At 34.8% G+C, this 22,649-nt stretch overlaps 1 protein-coding gene across 1 annotated transcript; it reads right to left on the reverse strand.

The window, feature by feature from the left end:
• Positions 1–4,672: 4,672 nt before the first annotated feature.
• On the reverse strand, positions 4,673–21,026 carry rbp4 (retinol binding protein 4, plasma). The gene is made up of 6 exons (XM_062055658.1): positions 20,992–21,026; positions 20,783–20,891; positions 20,571–20,707; positions 20,386–20,492; positions 5,249–5,461; positions 4,673–5,157 (listed from the first exon to the last, which is right to left on the reverse strand). Exons 2-6 carry the CDS (start codon positions 20,882–20,884, stop codon positions 5,135–5,137), a joined length of 582 nt encoding a protein of 193 aa, XP_061911642.1. The 5' UTR covers positions 20,885–20,891; positions 20,992–21,026; the 3' UTR covers positions 4,673–5,134.
• Positions 21,027–22,649: the final 1,623 nt, after the last annotated feature.

Below are 22,649 nucleotides of genomic sequence, written 5' to 3' on the forward strand. Positions count from 1 at the left end.
CAGACATTCTTGATAGACACGAAATATAGCTCAAAGGTCAGAAATTCTACTACATACCCCTCTTCCAGGGTTCTAGAACCCTGGCCCATACCGGTTTCTAACGTAGGCCACTTACTTAAATCTCTACCACAGATAGAGGCAAAAACCTCAATGTTTTATACGAGGCGAAATTCCTCTATGACCCTTCTACGGAGCGATCGCTGTTACCAGCCTGCAGTAAAACCATATCACAGAACACAATTAGTGGCCTACCCTTTGATTTAGTAAAGGAATAACAGAATACTTTGATCATGAACATCATTGAACATAATTAGATATATATATGTATATATATATTTATATATATATGCTTATTCGCATGTATTTCACATTAATGATCAACCAAACAAATCTGTTTTAAGATGTATATAGACTTATGACTGTAAGACATTTGGAGAATTATTTTTCCGGCATTTGCAATTACAACTGTGACCACAGTGTTGGTTGCTATACTGAACAAAAATATAAACTCAACACAGCCCAGAACTGTGAAGAGAACGCCTCTCCAACGTGCCGGACGCCATCGAATGCGATCATTTGCACACTCAAGTCGGTTACGACGACAAACTGCAGTCAGGTTGAGAAACCGACGAGGCGGTTCCTCACAGTTTCTGCAGAAATTCTCTGGGTATGCAAACCAATTGTTGCAGCAGCTGTCCGGGTGGCTGGTCTCAGACGGTCATGGAGGTGCACCTGCTGGATTTGAGGGTCTTAGGCTGGTTCGGTTACATGTGGTCTGCGGTTGTGAGGCCGGTGGGATGTACTGCCGAATTCTCTGAAACGACTTTGGAGACAGCTTATGGTAGAAAAATTAACATTTAATTCACAGGAAACAGCTCTGGTGGACATTTCTGCCGTCAGCATGCTGACTGCACGCTCCCTCAAAACCTGCGACATCTGTGAGATAAAACTGCACAATTTCAGAGTGGCCTTTTATTGTGGGCAGCCTAAGGCACACCTGTGCAATAATCATGCTGTTTAATCAGCATCTTGATATGCCACACCAGTGAGGTGGGATGGATTATCTTGGCAAAGAGGAAATGCTCACTATCACTTTGGGATGTCCGATAATGGCTTTTTGCAGATATTCCGATATTGTCCAACTCTTTAATTACCGATACCGATATCAACCGATACATACAGTCGTGGAATTAACACATTATTATGCCTAATTTGGACAACCAGGTATGGTTAAAAAATAATAAAATAAAATAAGATGAATAAATTAAAAACATTTTCTTGAATAAAAAAGAAAGTAAAACAATATAAAAACAGTTACATAGAAACTAGTAATTAATGAAAATGAGTCAAATTAACTGTTAAAGGTTAGTACTATTAGTGGACCAGCAGCACGCACAATCATGTGTGCTTACGGACTGTATCCCTTGCAGACTATATTGATATATATTGATATATAATGTAGGAACCAGAATATTAATAACAGAAAGAAACAACCCTTTTGTGTGAATGAGTGTAAATGGGGGAGGGAGGTTTTTTGGGTTGGTGCACTGATTGTAAGTGTAGATTTTGTTTTAACGATACCGATAATAAAAAAAACGATACCGATAATTTCCGATATTACATTTTAAAGCATATTATCGGACATCTCTACTAGCACTCAGTAAATATGTTTCAGACACATTTGTGAACAATATTCGGGAGAAATAGGTATTTTGTTTATTTAGTGGCGGCGTGGTTCGGTTGGTAGTGCGGCCGTGCCAGTAACTTGAGGGTTCCAGGTTCGATCCCCGCCTTTGCCATCCTAGTCACTGCCGTTGTGTCCTTGGGCAAGACACTTTTACCCACCCGCTCCCAGTGCCACCCACACTGGTTTAAATGTAACTTAGATATTGGGTTTCACTATGTAAAGCGCTTTGAGTCACTAGAGAAAAGCGCTATATAAATATAATTCACGTCACGTAAAAGTTTTAGATCTTTGAGTTGAACTCATGAAAAATGGGAGCAAAAACAAAAGTGTTGCAGTTATAGATTTGTTCAGTGTATGTAGACCAGACCTGGGCAAATTAAGGCCCGGGGGCCACATGCGGCCCGTTAAGCTTTTAAATCTGGCCCACCGGACATTCCCAAAAAATTTTTTTAGATCTTTAAGATGGAAAGTGTAGCTGCCATTATGATGTGCAGTGATGTTTTCTAATGACCGGAAGTCTTGAACTATACAAAGTATTTCAATGGTTGGAATCTGCGCTTTTGCATGATATATTAGTTACTATGGTAATCTAATTAGTTACTATGGTCATCTAAGTCACAGCAGCTCAGACGAGGTACCAAGCAGTGTGGGTGGGGAGCGTTTCCACAGAGTGTTTCCAGAGTGGCCTGAAATGCGGGTGTCAGGGACAGACGCGGAAGGAGATTTTTACAACAACAAGAAAAGTGATATTATATCAGATTGTTGGCATTCATATTTCGCCATCGTGGATGGAGAGGGGGTGTGAGAAGTAAAAGAGGAGTGACGTTCATACGTTGTCAATATTCAGTGTTTTATCGTTCGTAGTTAATATCGTAAATCCCACATTTTTTATATTCATGTACATTCTGGGTGTCTCATTCAGTAGAAAATTTAAAATTCCATTCCGTTTCCTAAGGCGGTCTGTCATAACGTTTTTAGCATTCAATCCGACATTTTTGTGAGTTTTTGTATTAGTGTTCCTAAACACACACATACTGTCCAGCAGATTGTCACAGCTTATATATGTGTGTGTGTGCGTCTATTTATATATATATATACATATATATGTATACACACTACCGTTCAAAAGTTTGGGGTCACATTGAAATGTCCTTATTTTTGAAGGAAAAGCACTGTACTTTTCAATGAAGATAACTTTAAACTAGTCTTAACTTTAAAGAAATACACTCTATACCAGGGGTCACCAACCTTTTTGAAAGCAAGAGCTACTTCTTGGGTAGTGATTAATGCGAAGGGCTACCAGTTTGATACACACTTAAATAAATTGCCAGAAATAGCCAATTTGCTCAATTTACCTTTAACTCTATGTTAGTATTAATAATTAATGATATTTACACTTAATTGAACGGTTTAAAAGAGGAGAAAACACGAAAAAAATGACCATTTAATTTTGAAACATAGTTTATCTTCAATTTCGGCTCTTTAAAATTCAAAATTCAACCGAAAAAAAGAAGAGAAAAACTAGCTAATTCGAATCTTTTTGAAAAAATTAAAAAAATAATTTATGGAACATCATTAGTAATTTTTCCTGATTAAGATTAATTTTAGAATTTTGATGACATGTTTTAAATAGGTTAAAATCCAATCTACACTTTGTTAGAATATATAACAAATTGGACCAAGCTATATTTCTAACAAAGACAAATCATTATTTCTTCTAGATTTTTCAGAACAAAAATTTTAAAAGAAATTCAAAAGACTTTGAAATAAGATTTAAATTTGATTCTACAGATTTTCTAGATTTGCCAGAATATTTTTTTTTAATTTTAATCATAATAAGTTTGAAGAAATATTTCACAAATATTCTTCGTCGAAAAAACAGAAGCTAAAATGAATAATTAAATTAAAATGTATTTATTATTCTTTACAATAAAAAAAATACATTTACTTGAGCATTGATTTAAATTGTCAGGAAAGAGGAGGAAGGAATTTAAAAGGTAAAAAGGTATATGTGTTTTTTCTCTAAAATTGTCTTTCTGAAAGTTATAAGAAGCAAAGTAAAAAAATTAATGCATTTATTTAAACAAGTGAAGACCAAGTCTTTAAAATATTTTCTTGATTTTCAAATTCTATTTGAGTTTTGTCTCTCTTAGAATTAAAAATGTCGAGCAAAGCGAGACCAGCTTGCTAGTAAATAAATAAAATTTAAAAAATAGAGACAGCTCACTGGTAAGTGCTGCTATTTCAGCTATTTTTAGAACAGGCCAGTGGGCTACTCATCTGGTCCTTACGGGCTACCTGGTGCCCGCGGGCACCGCGTTGGTGACCCCTGCTCTATACATTGCTAATGTGGTAAATGACTATTCTAGCTGCAAATGTCTGGTTTTTGGTGCAATATCTACATAGGTGTATAGAGGCCCATTTCCAGCAACTATCACTCCAGTGTTCTAATGGTACAATGTGTTTGCTCATTGGCTCAGAAGGCTAATTGATGATTAGAAAACCCTTGTGCAATCATGTTCACACATCTGAAAACAGTTTAGCTCGTTACAGAAGCTACAAAACTGACCTTCCTTTGAGCAGATTGAGTTTCTGGAGCATCACATTTGTGGGGTCAATTAAACGCTCAAAATGGCCAGAAAAAGAGAACTTTCATCTGAAACTCGACAGTCTATTCTTGTTCTTAGAAATGAAGGCTATTCCACAAAATTGTTTGAGTGACCCCAAACTTTTGAACGGTAGTGTATATTTATATTAATATATATACACAGATAGATAGATATACCGGCCCCGGACACATTTTTTTCTCTAAATGTGGCCCCCGAGTCAAAATAATTGCCCAGGCCTGATGTAGAGTGACGCTTTCCATCATTTTCAGCAGACTACATTGCAAAAATGATAAATCCTTATCCACCCAGGAACGGGGGCCATATGAATCCCTTCCCCTACTGTAGTTCATCACAATAAAACGCGTATAAGCCAACACAGTATGAATGTTTTATTTCACAAAAGGAGAAATAAAATGCCACACTATGCCAAGCCCCTGACCTAATATGTGTGGTTAGTTCCAACAAACAAACACAAAATAAAATGTTTCCACACTTTGGTACAAAAGCAATGGCAGTGATTTGGGGGGAAGCGGTTGTAAACATGTCAGGTAAACTCCTCCAACGGGGCGCTCCTGCTGAGAGCTGGCTTGAAAGACATTATTTTTGTCACATTCTCATAAATAGACCTTTCCTTATCCAGCTTGAAAAAAAAAAAAAAAAAAAAAAAAGAAGCATCGGTGAGGCAGGCAGGCGTTAATACGTTTAAAGACATTCGGGACTTTTAGTGAGTAAATGCCGTGTTTGTTCCTAAGAAGGAATAGGAAACGACGAGGGAAGGTGGGGGACACAATCCCGCTGGTGGGTGCTTCAGTGAGACAAATCTCTGCGTGGGAAGAGATCAACTGCTATTTTCGCAGAAGCCTGTGAAGCAAAGATGAGGGGGAATTTCAACAACAAAAAAAGTCATGTGTGCGCAAACATTGCTCAAAAAGGCAGAAACCTATTGACTCACCGTTGTGCACCACACGTCGGTATTTCCCCAGGAGGCACACGTCGGACTTCTTCTGCGTCACGACGGCCTGGTCCTCCGGCCTCAGGCCCGTGATGTGTCGGGAGAAGACGAAGGAGTAGCTGTTGAGGCAGGTGCCGTCCTCGTCCACCTGGCGGCAGGAGTAGTGGATGGCGTAGTTGTCGTAGTCGGTGTCGATCACCCAGTGGTCGTCATCTGACAGAGAGTGGGAAGCGCCTTCAGACCAAATCTCTCATACTTCTCCTGATTGGCTTTTCATTACGTCATTGTGGGGCCACCCATGGATTGGGAATGGTGTTTGCGGGCCAGATAAAATGATGTCGCGGGCCAGATCTGGCCCCCGGGCCTTGAGTTTGATACCTGTGCACTAATGGTACATGTACCACAGTTTGAGAATCATTGCAACAGAGCAGTGTTTTTCAAACTTTTTTAAGCCATGTTAGAATAATTATGTATAAGTTATCACTAGGGATGTCCGATAATGGCTTTTTGCCGATATCCGATATTCCGATATCGTCCAACTCTTTAATTACCGATACCGATATCAACCGATACTGATGTATACAGTCGTGGAATTAACACATTATTATGCCTAATTTGGACAACCAGGTATGGTGAAGATAATGTCCTTTTTTTTTAAAATTTATAAAATAAAATAAGATAAATAAATTGAAAAAATGTTCTTGAATAAAAAATAAAGTAAAACAATATAAAAACAGTTACATAGAAACTGGTAATTAATGAAAATGAGTAAAATTAACTGTTAAAGGTTAGTACTATTAGTGGACCAGCAGCACGCACAATCATGTGTGCTTACGGACTGTATCCCTTGCAGACTGTATTTATATATTGATATATAATGTAGGAACCAGAAATATTAATAACAGAAAGAAACAACCCTTTTGTGTGAATGGGGAGGGAGGTTTTTTGGGTTGGTGCACTAATTGTAAGTGTATCTTGTGTTGTTTATGTTGATTTAATAAAAAAATAAATGAATAAAATAAAATAACCGATACCGATAATTTAAAAAATGATACCGATAATTTCCGATATTACATTTTAAAGCATTTATCGGCCGATCATATCGGCAGGCCGATATTATCGGACATCACTAATTATCACACAACTCTTATGCTCAAGGGCCGTTGCTATAGTTATTATCAATTGTGCTGAAGTGGTATTTTTCTTTGTCTGTGCAAAGCTGGCAATCCAAAAGATTGCAAGCCAGTCACGTATCAGTGTCTGTGTCCAGGAACGGCCCGCTGACTGCCAAGGCCGAACACCGCCGTGACGCAGACAGAGCAGAGACAAGGCGATGTCACCATGTCAACACATTTGCATTTCTTGTATAATCATATATTGTGTCTAACTGGAGCTGTCGAGATTACCCCCTTCCCTCAACGACAGCTTCAGTGATGTAACCAGGGACCTCCTAAATTTATAGAGGAAGCAGGTGGGCTAGACTTTAGAGCGAAGTTTGGATCTGTAACTAGAGTACAGCCCAAATAACGTCTTTCCTCAATTGAGCAAAATGTAACTCTTGTCTCTGCATGATTCCTTGCTTCTCGTCTGTTTAATAGATGTCATCAGTGTTTGAACCTGACAGCCAAGGCACATTTTTTGCATTGAAAAAATGCGGAGGCACACCACCAGCAGAAATCATAAAAAAACTAAACTCGGTTGACAGTAAAAAGTCGTAATTGTTGGATATGACTTTAAACCATAACCAACCATGCATCACTATAGCTCTTGTCTCAAAGTAGGTGTACTGTCACCCCCTGTCACATCACGCCGTGACTTATTTTGACTTTTTTGCTGTTTTCCTGTGTGTAGTGTTTTAGTTCTTGTCTTGCGCTCCTATTTTGGTGGCTTTTTCTCTTTTTTTGATATTTTCCTGTAGCAGTTTCATGTCTTCCTTTGAGCGATATTTCCCACATCTACTTTGTTTTAGCAATCAAGAATATTTCAGTTGGTTTTATCCTTCTTTGTGGGGACATTGTTGATTGTCATGTCATGTTCGGATGTACATTGTGGACGCCGTCTTTGCACCACAGTAAGTCTTTGCTGTCGTCCAGCATTCTGTTTTTGTTTACTTTGTAGCCAGTTCAGTTTTAGTTTCGTTCTGCATAGCCTTCCCTAAGCTTCAATGCCTTTTCTTAGGGCCACTCACCTTTTGTTTATTTTTGGTTTAAGCATTAGATACCTTTTTACCTGCACGCTGCCTTCCGCTGTTCCCGACATCTACAAAGCAATTAGCATCGGCTGCCACCTACTGATATGGATGAGTATTACACGGTTACTCTGCCAAGCTCTAGACAGCACCGACACTCAACAACAACACATCATTTGCAGATTATAATTACTGGTTTGCAAAAAATATTTTTAACCCAATTAGGTGAAATTAGATAATCTCCCACAACACATCAGACTGTACGTCACAGCACAGTGGTTGAAAAACACTGCAATAGATATGGAAATGATATGTGTCGATAATGGATTTGATATTTTCTCACTTAATGTAATAGATTTTTTTTCATTTTGACAGAAAAAATATATGTACCGCTTGAAATTGCATACCTTTTAAACTTTACTAGTATCCAACATTGCAACAAATATTACAGTATATTATCATACTCTCCAAACATTTTTTTGTCCAAATAAAAATAAATACTTAAATATCTGCTTGACTTGTGATTTTACAGCAAACTACCAATCAAATTAATAAAAAATTATAGGCTCCAGCGCCCCTCGCAACCCCAAAAGGGACAAGCGGTAGAAAATGGATGGATGGATGGACAATACATTTACGGTGTTCTTTACAGCATATTACTGTATATTGAAAAAAAAAAACAGTTTTTTGCGTTAAAATTCTGTTGACTGAGCTGCCATATTGTTACTTTAAAATCTACGGTTGTTGTTGACGATTAACATAGGTTGTCTATTTAACAATCAATTAATATAGCTTGTCTTTTTAACAAAGATGGCTGACTAACATAGCTTGTTTATTTACAAAGATGGACGACTAACATCTATCTAACAGTCAAATATGGCCGACAAACATTAGCTTGTCTTTTTAACAAAGATGGCCGACTAATATAGCTTGTCTATTTTACAGTCAAAGATGGCCGACTAACATAGCTTGTTTATTTAACAATCAAAGATAGCCGACTAACATAGCTTGTCTTTTTAACAAAGATGGCCGACTAACATAGCTTGTCTATTTAACACAGATGGCCCATTAACATAGTTTGTCTATTTAACAATCAAAGATGGCCGACTAACATAGCTTGTCTATTTAACACAGGTGGCCGATTAACATAGCTTGTCTATTTAACAATCAAAGATGGCCGACTAACATAGCTTGTCTATTTAACACAGATGGCCGATTAACATAGCTTGTCTATTTAACAATCAAAGATGGCCGACTAACATAGCTTGTTTATTTAACAAAAATGGCCGATTAACATAGCTTGTCTATTTAACAATCAAAGATGGCCGACTAACATATAGCTTGTTTATTTAACAAAGATGGCCGATTAACATAGCTTGTCTATTTAACAATCAAAGATGGCCGACTGACATAGCTTGTTTATTTAACAAAGATGGCCGATTAACATAGCTTGTCTATTTAACAATCAAAGATGGCTGAATAACATATAGCTTGTTTATTTAACAAAGATGGCCGACTAACATAGCTCGTCTATTTAACAATCAAAGATGGCCGATTAACATAGCTTGTCTATTTAACAATCAAAGATGGCCGACTAACATAGCTTGTCTATTTAACATTTAAAGATGGCCGATTAACATAGCTTGTCTATTTAACAGTCAAAGATGGCCGATTAACATAGCTTGTCTATTTAACAATCAAAGATGGCCGATTAACATAGCTTGTCTATTTAACAATCAAAGATGGCCGACTAACATATAGCTTGTTTATTTAACAAAGATGGCCGATTAACATAGCTTGTCTATTTAACAATCAAAGATGGCCGACTAACATAGCTTGTTTATTTAACAAAGATGGCCGATTAACATAGCTTGTCTATTTAACAATCAAAGATGGCCGACTAACATATAGCTTGTTTATTTAACAAAGATAGCCGACTAACATAGCTCATCTATTTAACAATCAAAGATGGCCGATTAACATAGCTTGTCTATTTAACAATCAAAGATGGCCGACTAACATAACTTGTCTATTTAACATTTAAAGATGGCCGATTAACATAGCTTGTCTATTTAACAGTCAAAGATGGCCGATTAACATAGCTTGTCTATTTAACAATCAAAGATGGCCGATTAACATGGCTTGTCTATTTAACAATCAAAGATGGCCGACTAACATATAGCTTGTTTATTTAACAAAGATGGCCGATTAACATAGCTTGTCTATTTAACAATCAAAGATGGCCGACTAACATAGCTTGTTTATTTAACAAAGATGGCCGATTAACATAGCTTGTCTATTTAACAATCAAAGATGGCCGACTAACATATAGCTTGTTTATTTAACAAAGATGGCCGATTAACATAGCTTGTCTATTTAACAATCAAAGATGGCCGACTAACATAGCTTGTTTATTTAACAAAGATGGCCGATTAACATATCTTGTCTATTTAACAATCAAAGATGGCCGACTAACATATAGCTTGTTTATTTAACAAAGATGGCCGACTAACATAGCTCGTCTATTTAACAATCAAAGATGGCCGATTAAAATAGCTTGTCTATTTAACAATCAAAGATGGCCGACTAACATAGCTTGTTCATTTAACAAAGATGGCCGATTAACATAGCTTGTCTATTTAACAATCAAAGATGGCCGACTAACATAGCTTGTTCATTTAACAAAGATGGCCGACTAACATAGCTTGTCTATTTAACAATCAAAGATGGCAGACTAACATAGCTTGTCTATTTAACATTTAAAGATGGCCGATTAACATAGCTTGTCTATTTAACAATCAAAGATGGCCGACTAACATATAGCTTGTTTATTTAACAAAGATAGCCGACTAACATAGCTCATCTATTTAACAATCAAAGATGGCCGATTAACATAGCTTGTCTATTTAACAATCAAAGATGGCCGACTAACATATAGCTTGTTTATTTAACAAAGATGGCCGATTAACATAGCTTGTCTATTTAACAATCAAAGATGGCCGACTGACATAGCTTGTTTATTTAACAAAGATGGCCGATTAACATAGCTTGTCTATTTAACAATCAAAGATGGCTGAATAACATATAGCTTGTTTATTTAACAAAGATGGCCGACTAACATAGCTCGTCTATTTAACAATCAAAGATGGCCGATTAACATAGCTTGTCTATTTAACAATCAAAGATGGCCGACTAACATAGCTTGTCTATTTAACATTTAAAGATGGCCGATTAACATAGCTTGTCTATTTAACAGTCAAAGATGGCCGATTAACATAGCTTGTCTATTTAACAATCAAAGATGGCCGATTAACATAGCTTGTCTATTTAACAATCAAAGATGGCCGACTAACATATAGCTTGTTTATTTAACAAAGATGGCCGATTAACATAGCTTGTCTATTTAACAATCAAAGATGGCCGACTAACATAGCTTGTTTATTTAACAAAGATGGCCGATTAACATAGCTTGTCTATTTAACAATCAAAGATGGCCGACTAACATATAGCTTGTTTATTTAACAAAGATAGCCGACTAACATAGCTCATCTATTTAACAATCAAAGATGGCCGATTAACATAGCTTGTCTATTTAACAATCAAAGATGGCCGACTAACATAACTTGTCTATTTAACATTTAAAGATGGCCGATTAACATAGCTTGTCTATTTAACAGTCAAAGATGGCCGATTAACATAGCTTGTCTATTTAACAATCAAAGATGGCCGATTAACATGGCTTGTCTATTTAACAATCAAAGATGGCCGACTAACATATAGCTTGTTTATTTAACAAAGATGGCCGATTAACATAGCTTGTCTATTTAACAATCAAAGATGGCCGACTAACATAGCTTGTTTATTTAACAAAGATGGCCGATTAACATAGCTTGTCTATTTAACAATCAAAGATGGCCGACTAACATATAGCTTGTTTATTTAACAAAGATGGCCGATTAACATAGCTTGTCTATTTAACAATCAAAGATGGCCGACTAACATAGCTTGTTTATTTAACAAAGATGGCCGATTAACATATCTTGTCTATTTAACAATCAAAGATGGCCGACTAACATATAGCTTGTTTATTTAACAAAGATGGCCGACTAACATAGCTCGTCTATTTAACAATCAAAGATGGCCGATTAAAATAGCTTGTCTATTTAACAATCAAAGATGGCCGACTAACATAGCTTGTTCATTTAACAAAGATGGCCGATTAACATAGCTTGTCTATTTAACAATCAAAGATGGCCGACTAACATAGCTTGTTCATTTAACAAAGATGGCCGACTAACATAGCTTGTCTATTTAACAATCAAAGATGGCAGACTAACATAGCTTGTCTATTTAACATTTAAAGATGGCCGATTAACATAGCTTGTCTATTTAACAATCAAAGATGGCCGACTAACATATAGCTTGTTTATTTAACAAAGATAGCCGACTAACATAGCTCATCTATTTAACAATCAAAGATGGCCGATTAACATAGCTTGTCTATTTAACAATCAAAGATGGCCGACTAACATAACTTGTCTATTTAACATTTAAAGATGGCCGATTAACATAGCTTGTCTATTTAACAGTCAAAGATGGCCGATTAACATAGCTTGTCTATTTAACAATCAAAGATGGCCGATTAACATGGCTTGTCTATTTAACAATCAAAGATGGCCGACTAACATATAGCTTGTTTATTTAACAAAGATGGCCGATTAACATAGCTTGTCTATTTAACAATCAAAGATGGCCGACTAACATAGCTTGTTTATTTAACAAAGATGGCCGATTAACATAGCTTGTCTATTTAACAATCAAAGATGGCCGACTAACATATAGCTTGTTTATTTAACAAAGATGGCCGATTAACATAGCTTGTCTATTTAACAATCAAAGATGGCCGACTAACATAGCTTGTTTATTTAACAAAGATGGCCGATTAACATATCTTGTCTATTTAACAATCAAAGATGGCCGACTAACATATAGCTTGTTTATTTAACAAAGATGGCCGACTAACATAGCTCGTCTATTTAACAATCAAAGATGGCCGATTAAAATAGCTTGTCTATTTAACAATCAAAGATGGCCGACTAACATAGCTTGTTCATTTAACAAAGATGGCCGATTAACATAGCTTGTCTATTTAACAATCAAAGATGGCCGACTAACATAGCTTGTTCATTTAACAAAGATGGCCGACTAACATAGCTTGTCTATTTAACAATCAAAGATGGCAGACTAACATAGCTTGTCTATTTAACATTTAAAGATGGCCGATTAACATAGCTTGTCTATTTAACAGTCAAAGATGGCCGACTAACATAGCTTGTCTTTTTAACAAAGATGGCCGACTAACATAGCTTGTTTATTTACAAAGATGGACGACTAACATCTATCTAACAGTCAAATATGGCCGACAAACATTAGCTTGTCTTTTTAGCAAAGATGGCCAACTAACATAACTTGTTTATTTAACAGTCAAAGATGGCCGACTAACATAGCTTGTCTATTTAAGTCAAAGAGCCGAGTTTTTTTCTGCTCTACCATTTAAGACTGTGATTATAAGATTGTTTCAGGCTTTTATTCGACCAATACGTTCATATATCCCAGTTTGTAGTACATATTATCAGTTACAGACAGTTTTTTTTACCTATGAAGCACATAAAACAAGTTTGGCTCAGACTGTACATTGTTTCTTCCGATCAGTAATAGATTTGTTTGGATTGTGTTGACGTTCCCAAAGAGCCGCATCTTGCAAAACACTCTTGCAAAGCAAACAGCATCAAAATGATGTCATTGTAGAGCCGTGATTGATTTAGTGGGTTGTGGTCAAATTCTAAAAGTCCATTCCTGCAACCCAGAGTCAAGTCAGTCAAAGTGTTATTAGTCCCGAACTATTATCAGAGCTCAAAGCACAAATGTAGAGCTTTCAATACTTTCCTACAAGTACCATTATCACTGGAGGACTAGAGGGCAAGGAGCTAAACATGCAACACTACACACCACAGGAGGATACACGAAAGCACTGCTAATCGCTAAACTAAGCTAAATACAAGTAAGAATAATTTTAGACTTAGACAAACTTTAATGATCCTACAAAGGAAATGGCTCCGCACAGTAGTTCAGTTACAAAGGATGGAAAGGGTAAGGATTAGGGATGTCCGATAATGGCTTTTTGCCGATATCCGATATGCCAATATTGTCCAACTCTTTAATTACAGATACCGATATCAACCGATATATACAGTCGTGGAATTAACACATTATTATGCCTAATTTGGACAACCAGGTATGGTGAAGATAAGGTACTTTTTAAAAAAATGAATCAAATAAAATAAGATAAATAAATTAAAAACATTTTCTTGAATAAAAAAGAAAGTAAAACAATATAAAAACAGTTACATAGAAACTAGTAATTAATGAAAATGTGTAAAATTAACTGTTAAATGTTAGTACTATTAGTGGACCAGCAGCACGCACAATCATGTGTGCTTACGGACTGTATCCCTTGCAGACTGTATTGATATATATTGATATATAATGTAGGAACCAGAATATTAATAACAGAAAGAAACAACCCTTTTGTGTGAATGAGTGTGAATGAGTGTAAATGGGGGGGGGGAGGTTTTTTGGGTTGGTGCACTAATTGTAAGTGAATCTTGTGTTTTTTATGTGGATTTAATAAAATAAATAAATAAATAATTTTTTTATAAAACGATACTGATAATAAAAAAACCGATACCGATAATTTCCGATATTACATTTTAACGCATTTATCGGCCGATAATATCGGCAGACTGATATTATCGGACATCTCTAGTAAGGATGGAAAGGATAATGCAGGTATAAAGTAGACTAAAAATGTACCGTAGTAGCAATATAAAATATAACATGTAATATTTACATATTATATATACAGTATAAAATATATACTGATATATTATTTTATTATATTATATTATATTTTTATACAATATATACAATATATTACAAATCCCAATTACCATGTACAATATTACCGTATATGTAACAGCTGCAGCAAAAAAAAAAAGGGCAGCATAAAATAGAGACACAACTTCTTGAGCCTTATTAAAAATGAGATATAAGCCATCTCGTTATGGGAATTATAACTGACTTATAGAATTCAAAAAGTTGTGTATTTCAAATAACATAATTAAAAATACAGTTATTTATTTATTATATATAATTTATTACATACTATTTGTTATTGTTATTGTGTATTTATTTATTATTATTTTATTCCATCCATTTTATTTTTATATTATTTATTAGTGTTATTGTTTACTATTATATATGTAATTATTTTTCAAACTCTGAACTGTATTGAGGTAGTGGCGTGAATAACAATATAGCCAAGCTAATACAACAGAAACAATCAGAGGACAAAAGTCATAAAAGTACACGAAAATGCTGTTTCCAACCATGACAAAAAGGAAATAAGTGACATTAAGGTAAATTAATGTATAAGAACTACTATTAGGATAAAAAAGTAAGTTACAATTCAGTTACTGTACATCTCAGGTGTCAAAATCAAGGCCCAAGGGCCAAATGTGGCCCTTCACTTCATTTTATTTGGCCCTCGAAAGCCTGGAAATAATATGTATCAATAACGTACTGTAACTCTTCTTACTAAATGTATGGTTCCTTTCTATTTTGGGAGAAAAAACATATATGTAGTACATGTAATCGTAAATTATGTTAACTTAAATGTTGTCTAATTATGCAAAAATATAATATCAAATATTCAAACCATTTTTTTAAATACAAATAAATACTACTAATAATGATGATTTCAAAGCAATTTTCCCATCAAATTGTGCAATGTAAAAGTAGCAATAGATTTCATGGTGAAATTGTGAAATTTACTGTGGTTTCTACAGCATTTTTCTCTAAATGAAAGAAAAAAAAAAAATTTTTACTGTAAAAACTGGGGTTTACTTTTGGCATGTACAGTAATGCACCCAAAAATCTACAGTTGTTGATTTGCGGTAAAAAAAAAAAAAAAACTTTAAAAAAAAAAAAAAAAACTGCCAGCTCAGGTGCCAAAATGTTACTGTAAAATTGCAGTTTTTTTAATTTGCAGTAAAGAAACAAATGTACATTTTACAGTAAAATTCTGGCAAATGAGCTGCCTTTTTTTTTTTTTTTTTTTTACCATAACAGCTGTTCTCTTTTTGCATTTATAGCAATATACTCTACATTTTGAGATGAAATTATTGTAACTTACCATATTTTTTTATACATTTTTTTGTTGTTTTTAAATGTACTAATAAAATTCATGAAAAAATGGTGTAAAAATAGTATTCACTGTTAGAAGCGGCCCTCTGGGGCCAAACTGCCATGTGGCCCTGTTAAGTGAAAATACTGTTGTTGTGTTTCATTGATGTAAATTGTGTTACAAATTAAGAATAGGAATGGTCATATGAGTCAGTAGCACCAATGATTTGGAAAAGGTATGAACAGATGAGCTTTGCTTCTTCCTACTCCTTTTCGGACATGTTGTAAAGAGAAATGAAGAAATGTAAATGGTATGATGTATCATATTGTGACTGCATATGTCACATAGTAGAAATCAACTTAAACCACACCAAACCGAGACAGAGCTCTTGAATGTAAACATAGGGCAAGGATCGATACAAATATCAACAGTAAAGATATCAAGTATAGTATCGATATATGGTCGAAACTACAGTGATTAGATCGATATTTTATATCGCCACAAAAAAAATGTTTGTTAATGTTTATGTTTGCTTTTGTTTACCTAATTTGCACTATTGACTTTATTATGAATGTTGCATGTAATGAAAGGGAATACGGAAAGCATTTGTTTTGTAGTTTTAGCTCGTTTTAGCTACTGTGGTAAAATACAAGAAGGTAGCGAGATAAATGCTAACATTCATGCTAGCTCCTAAAAACGACTAAAAACAAACAAACCGTAGTCTTTGTTTTGCATCACATGTTTACAAGTTTAAACTGTTGAATCAGATTTAATAGCTTAAAATATGAATGAAAATTATTATTTTTTATTTTATTTAAGCTAGTGTTAGGTACTGTGCTAAATTACAAAATTATTGTTTTGCATTATGTTTAGAGGTTTAAACTACGTACGTAAAGCAATTGTTTTTTGTAGTTTTAGCTGGTGTTAGCAACTGTGGTGAAATACAAAGACAAGAAGATAAATGCTAACGTTCACGGTAGCTTCTAAAAACAACAAAAGCAGAACAAACCATATTATTTGTTTTACATCTTATGTTGACAATTTTAAACTGTTGAAACTGATTTAACAGCTTAAAATAAGAACGAAAAGCATTTTTTTCGTACTGTGCTAAATTACAAAAATGTTACGTTAAAAAAAATGAATTCTTTATTTTGCATCGTATGTTTACAGGTTGTTACAACTGTTGAATGTGGCTTATTAGCTTAAAATACAGAGGCAAAGCAATAGCTTTTTGTAGTTTTAGCCAGTGTTGGCTACTGCGGTAAAATACAAAAGGGCGTGAAGATACAGTAACTGCTAACATTTATGCTAGCTCCTAAAAACAACAAAAACAAAACAAACTATATTCTTTGTTTTGCATCACATGTGTACAAGTTTAAACTGTTGAAACAGATTTAATAGTTTAAAATATGAATTAAAATTTTTGGGGGGGTAATTTTAGCTAGTATTAGCTACTGTGCTAAATTACAAAACTATAGTTTTGCATTATATTTAGAGGTATAAACTGTTGAAATACAACCGGAAATAAGTAGTTTTTTGTAGTTTTAGCTGGTGTTAGCAACTGTGGTGAAATACAAAGACAAGAAGATAAATGCTAACATTCGCGCTAGCTTCTAAAAACAACAAAAACAAAACAAACCGTATTATTTGTTTTGCATCTTATGTTGACACGTTTAAACTGTTGAAACTGATTTAACAGCTTTAAAATAAGAACGTAAGGCACTTTTTTCGTCATTTTAGCTCGTGTTAGCTATTGTGCTAAATTACAAAAATGTTACGTTAAAACAAAGGAATTCTTTCTTTTGTGTCATATGTTTACTGTTTTAAACTGTTGAATGTGACTTGATAGCTTAAAATACAGAGGCGAAGCAATAGCTTTTTGTAGTTTTAGCTAGTGTTGGCTACTGTGGTAAAATACAAAAGGGTGTGAAGATACAGTATCTGCTAACATTTATGCTAGCTCCTAAAAACAACAAAAACAAAACAAACTATATTCTTTGTTTTGCATCACATGTGTACAAGTTTAAACTGTTGAAACAGATTTAATAGTTTAAAATATGAATTAAAATTTGTAATTTTAGCTAGTATTAGCTACTGTGCTAAATTACAAAACTATAGTTTTGCATTATATTTAGAGGTTTAAACTGTTGAAATACAACCGGAAATAAGTAGTTTTTTTTGTAGTTTTAGCTGGTGTTAGCAACTGTGGTGAAATACAAAGACAAGAACATAAATGCTAACATTCGCGCTAGCTTCTAAAAACAACAAAAACAAAACAAACCGTATTATTTGTTTTGCATCTTATGTTGACACGTTTAAACTGTTGAAACTGATTTAACAGCTTTAAAATAAGAACGAAAGGTACTTTTTTCGTCATTTTAGCTCGTGTTAGCTATTGTGCTAAATTACAAAAATGTTACGTTAAAACAAAGGAATTCTTTCTTTTGTGTCATATGTTTACTGTTTTAAACTGTTGAATGTGACTTGATAGCTTAAAATACAGAGGCGAAGCAATAGCTTTTTGTAGTTTTAGCTAGTGTTGGCTACTGTGGTAAAATACAAAAGGGTGTGAAGATACAGTATCTGCTAACATTTATGCTAGCTCCTAAAAACAACAAAAACAAAACAAACTATATTCTTTGTTTTGCATCACATGTGTACAAGTTTAAACTGTTGAAACAGATTTAATAGTTTAAAATATGAATTAAAATTTGTAATTTTAGCTAGTATTAGCTACTGTGCTAAATTACAAAACTATAGTTTTGCATTATATTTAGAGGTTTAAACTGTTGAAATACAACCGGAAATAAGTAGTTTTTTTGTAGTTTTAGCTGGTGTTAGCAACTGTGGTGAAATACAAAGACAAGAACATAAATGCTAACATTCGCGCTAGCTTCTAAAAACAACAAAAACAAAACAAACCGTATTATTTGTTTTGCATCTTATGTTGACACGTTTAAACTGTTGAAACTGATTTAACAGCTTTAAAATAAGAACGAAAGGCACTTTTTTTTGTCATTTTAGCTCGTGTTAGCTACTGTGCTAAATTACAAAAATGTTACGTTAAAAAAAATGAATTCTTTGTTTTGCATCGTATGTTTACAGGTTGTTACAACTGTTGAATGTGGCTTATTAGCTTAAAATACAGAGGCAAAGCAATAGCTTTTTGTAGTTTTAGCTAGTGTTGGCTACTGCGGTAAAATACAAAAGGGTGTGAAGATACAGTAACTGCTAACATTTATGCTAGCTCCTAAAAACAACAAAAACAAAACAAACTATATTCTTTGTTTTGCATCACATGTGTACAAGTTTAAACTGTTGAAACAGATTTAATAGTTTAAAATATGAATTCAAATTTTGGGGGGGGGGGGGGTAATTTTACCTAGTATTAGCTACTGTGCTAAATTACAAAACTATAGTTTTGCATTATATTTAGAGGTTTAAACTGTTGAAATACAACCGGAAATAAGTAGTTTTTTGTCGTTTTAGCTGGTGTTAGCAACTGTGGTGGAATACAAAGACAAGAAGATAAATGCTAACATTCGCGCTAGCTTCTAAAAACAACAAAAACAAAACAAACCGTATTATTTGTTTTGCATCTTATGTTGACGCGTTTAAGCTGTTGAAACTGATTTAACAGCTTTAAAATAAGAACGAAAAGCACTTTTTTTTCGTAATTTTAGCTCGCGTTAGCTACTGTGCTAAATTACAAAAATGTTACGTTAAAACAAAGGAATTCTTTCTTTTGTGTCATATGATAACTGTTTTAAACTGTTGAATGTGACTTAATAGCTTAAAATACAGAGGCGAAGCAATAGCTTTTTGTAGTTTTAGCTAGTGTTGGCTACTGTGGTAAAATACAAAAGGGCGTGAAGATACAGTATCTGCTAACATTTATGCTAGCTCCTAAAAACAACGAAAACAAAACAAACTGCTCTTTTTTTCATCACGTTTACAAGTTTAAACTATTGAAACAGATTTATTAGCCTAAAACACGAACGAAAAGCAGTTTTTTCGTCATTTTAGCTAGTGTTAGCTACTGTGCTAGATTACACTCAGGCTTTGCTTTTGTTTGCTTATTTTGAACTATTGACTTTATTATGAATGTTGTATGTAATAAAAGGGAATACGGAAATCATTTCAATACGAATTGATATTGGTCCACCACCATCGTGTCTTTTTTGTTGGATTACAATTGTGATCAAAAATGGTATTATTCAATGATCATGAAAAACGTGAAGTATTAACGTCTGCCATACCCAGATTTCTAGTATCGCCCAAAACTAATGCAAAGTATGCAGACAACAGAAGAATCAGTTCTTATTATATTTTAACAAGAGTGTAGATAGAAGACGTTAAAACATAACGTAACCAGTTATCAATAATACATCAACAAGTAGATTAATAATAATGTTGAAAAAAATTATACAAGTTTTGAAATAAATAATATCGAGTTATTGAAAGATAGATTTTAGGCCGTATCGCCCATCTCTACTTGTAACCCTGACAGAACACTACAAATAAAAGAGTGTAAATGTTGCCTGTGTTAACCCTCAAGTTGGACTGACTTGAAATTTCTCACACAGCTTACAAAACCAGCTTTTTAGGGTGTTTTGTAAAAAAAAAAAAAAAAAATCAAACGTTTTAGGAACTAGTTTGGAGGATATCATGTCTGCCATAAAATGTGGAGAGTTTAGTACGTACTTCCAGTCTGCAGGAAGGACGCCACTCCCCAGTACTTCATCCTAAACTTGGCGGGGTCGGGGGTCTCCTCGAAGGTGGCCAGCATGTCGGCGCACATCTCCCAGTTGCTGCACGACAGAAAGAGGACGTTGTAAGACGGCGAGGACGCCGGCGAAACCGCCTTTTTTTTTTGGGCCGCCGCTCACTTGAGAATGACGACTCTGCCCTTGGCCGTGGCGGTCATGGTGCCGTCGGCGGCCACGATGAACTGGGCCACGACGTTGTCGATGAGGAAGAGACCTTCGGGGTCCTTCTTCGCCACGGCGTACCAGGTCCCCACGTACTAAAACACAAGGGGGGGGGGGGGGCGGAGGTTACTCACCTGATTACCTCACCCCGACGACATCCACCAACTCACCCTGTTCCTGTCAAAGTTCTGCATGACCTGGATGTTGGCCACTTGGCAGTCCTGAGCCCAGGACAGAGCCAGGAGTCCGAGGGCCACAACGTAGCGCAGCATTTTGCCTCTGACAGGAGCACATATTGTTACCTCATTGCTTTTGCATTCTTCGAGAAGAAAAAAAATAAAAATTAAAAGTCAAGCGCGGAGCCAAGATCAATACGTACCTTGTTAGCTGCTCCCACAGATGTGCTCCACCCCGCCGCCGCCGAGGGGCTTTTATAGCGAGGGCCTGCTGTTGCGTAAGGACTGTGCAGGACCTGAACCTCCCCTAGTCTTCCATTGGACTGACATTTACATAACTGCAGGCCCAAACATGTGTTTTTCACGTGCGGCGTTACGAAAACAACCGCCGGCGATGCCAAACGGAGACATCTGGAAAAAGATATATCGTTATTGTATGGACGGCTCACATGATTGAGCTGTTTTTTTTTTTAAAGAAACTTGGCTGAGGTCGTATGATGGCCTCCTTTCATGACTTGATTATCTTCAAATAGACAGTCAGTGAGCGGCTCAGTGGAGATAGTTCATTATCTGTCGCCCTAAATATGAATATTCCAATCGGTTACTCTTATCTATTTCAAAATAAGAGTAAAGAGAAATTGTTTTGATAGTTTTAGCTTTCTTCTGTAGCCCAAAAAGTTGATACATCAATGGATAAAACTCCACGAAGCCCATAACATTCTATTTTAAACTGTTAAATGTGATTTATTTGCTTAAAATACAAACAGGAAGCCGTTTCTTTTGTGTAGTTTTAGCTAGTGTTAGGTAATAGCTAACTGTGATAAAAGACAAAAGAGCAGGAAGATAAATGCTAACATTTATGCTAGCTCCTAAAAACAACGAAAACAAAAACAACTTTTTTCCATGATATGTTTTCAAGATTAAACTGTTGAATGTGATTTATTTGCTTAAAATACCAACAAAAAGCACTTTTTTTGTAGTTTTAGCTAGTGTTAGCCACTGTGGTAAAATACAAAAAGGCAGCAAGATAAATAAATCCATGGATAAAAGTCCACGAAGCCCAAAGTATTCTATTTTAAACTGTTAAATGTGATTTATTGCTTAAAATTGGAACGAAAAACACTTTTTTTTGTAGTTTTAGCTAGTGTTAGCTAATAGCTACAGTGATCAAATAAGATAAATGCTAACATTCACGGTAGCTTCTAAAAACAACGAAAACAAAAACAACTTTTCAAGGATTAAACCGTTGAATGTGATTTATTTGCTTAAAAAAAGAACAAAAATCACTTTTTTTTGTAGTTTTAGCTAGTGTTAGCCACTGTGGTAAAATATGAAAAGGCAGCAAGATAAATAAATCCATGGATAAAACTCCACGAAGCCAATAGTATTCTATTTTAAACTGTTAAATGTGATTTATTGCTTAAAATTGGAACGAAAAACACTTTTTTTTGTAGTTTTAGCTAGTGTTAGCTAATAGCTACAGTGATCAAATACAAAAGAGCGGGAAGATAAATGCTAACATTTATGCTAGCTCCTAAACACAACGAAAACAAAAACAACTTTTCAAAGATTAAACTGTTGAATGTGATTTATTTGCTTAAAATACGACCAAAAATCACTTTATTTTGTAGTTTTAGCTAGTGTTAGCCACTGTGGTAAAATATGAAAAGGCAGCAAGATAAATAAATCCATGGATAAAACTCCACGAAGCCCATAGTATTCTATTTTAAACTGTTAAATGTGATTTATTTGCTTAAAATACGAACGAAAAGCACTTTTTTTTGGAGTTTTAGCTAGGGTTAGCTAATGGCTACAGTGATCAAATACAAAAGAGCGGGAAGATAAATGCTAACATTTATGC

This window comes from Entelurus aequoreus, linkage group LG08, assembly GCF_033978785.1.
Source record: "Entelurus aequoreus isolate RoL-2023_Sb linkage group LG08, RoL_Eaeq_v1.1, whole genome shotgun sequence".
NCBI lineage: Eukaryota > Metazoa > Chordata > Actinopteri > Syngnathiformes > Syngnathidae > Entelurus > Entelurus aequoreus.

Bases quoted from the DNA above. Each gene is read 5' to 3' on its own strand.
- rbp4 (XM_062055658.1), bottom strand. From the start codon at position 20,884: ATGCTGCGCTACGTTGTGGCCCTCGGACTCCTGGCTCTGTCCTGGGCT. The intron at 20,708-20,782 runs GTGAGTTGGTGG...CTTGTGTTTTAG, and splicing joins AGAACTTTGACAGGAACAGG to TACGTGGGGACCTGGTACGC. The intron at 5,158-5,248 runs GTGAGTCAATAG...TTTGCTTCACAG, and splicing joins CCGACGTGTGGTGCACAACG to GCTTCTGCGAAAATAGCAGT.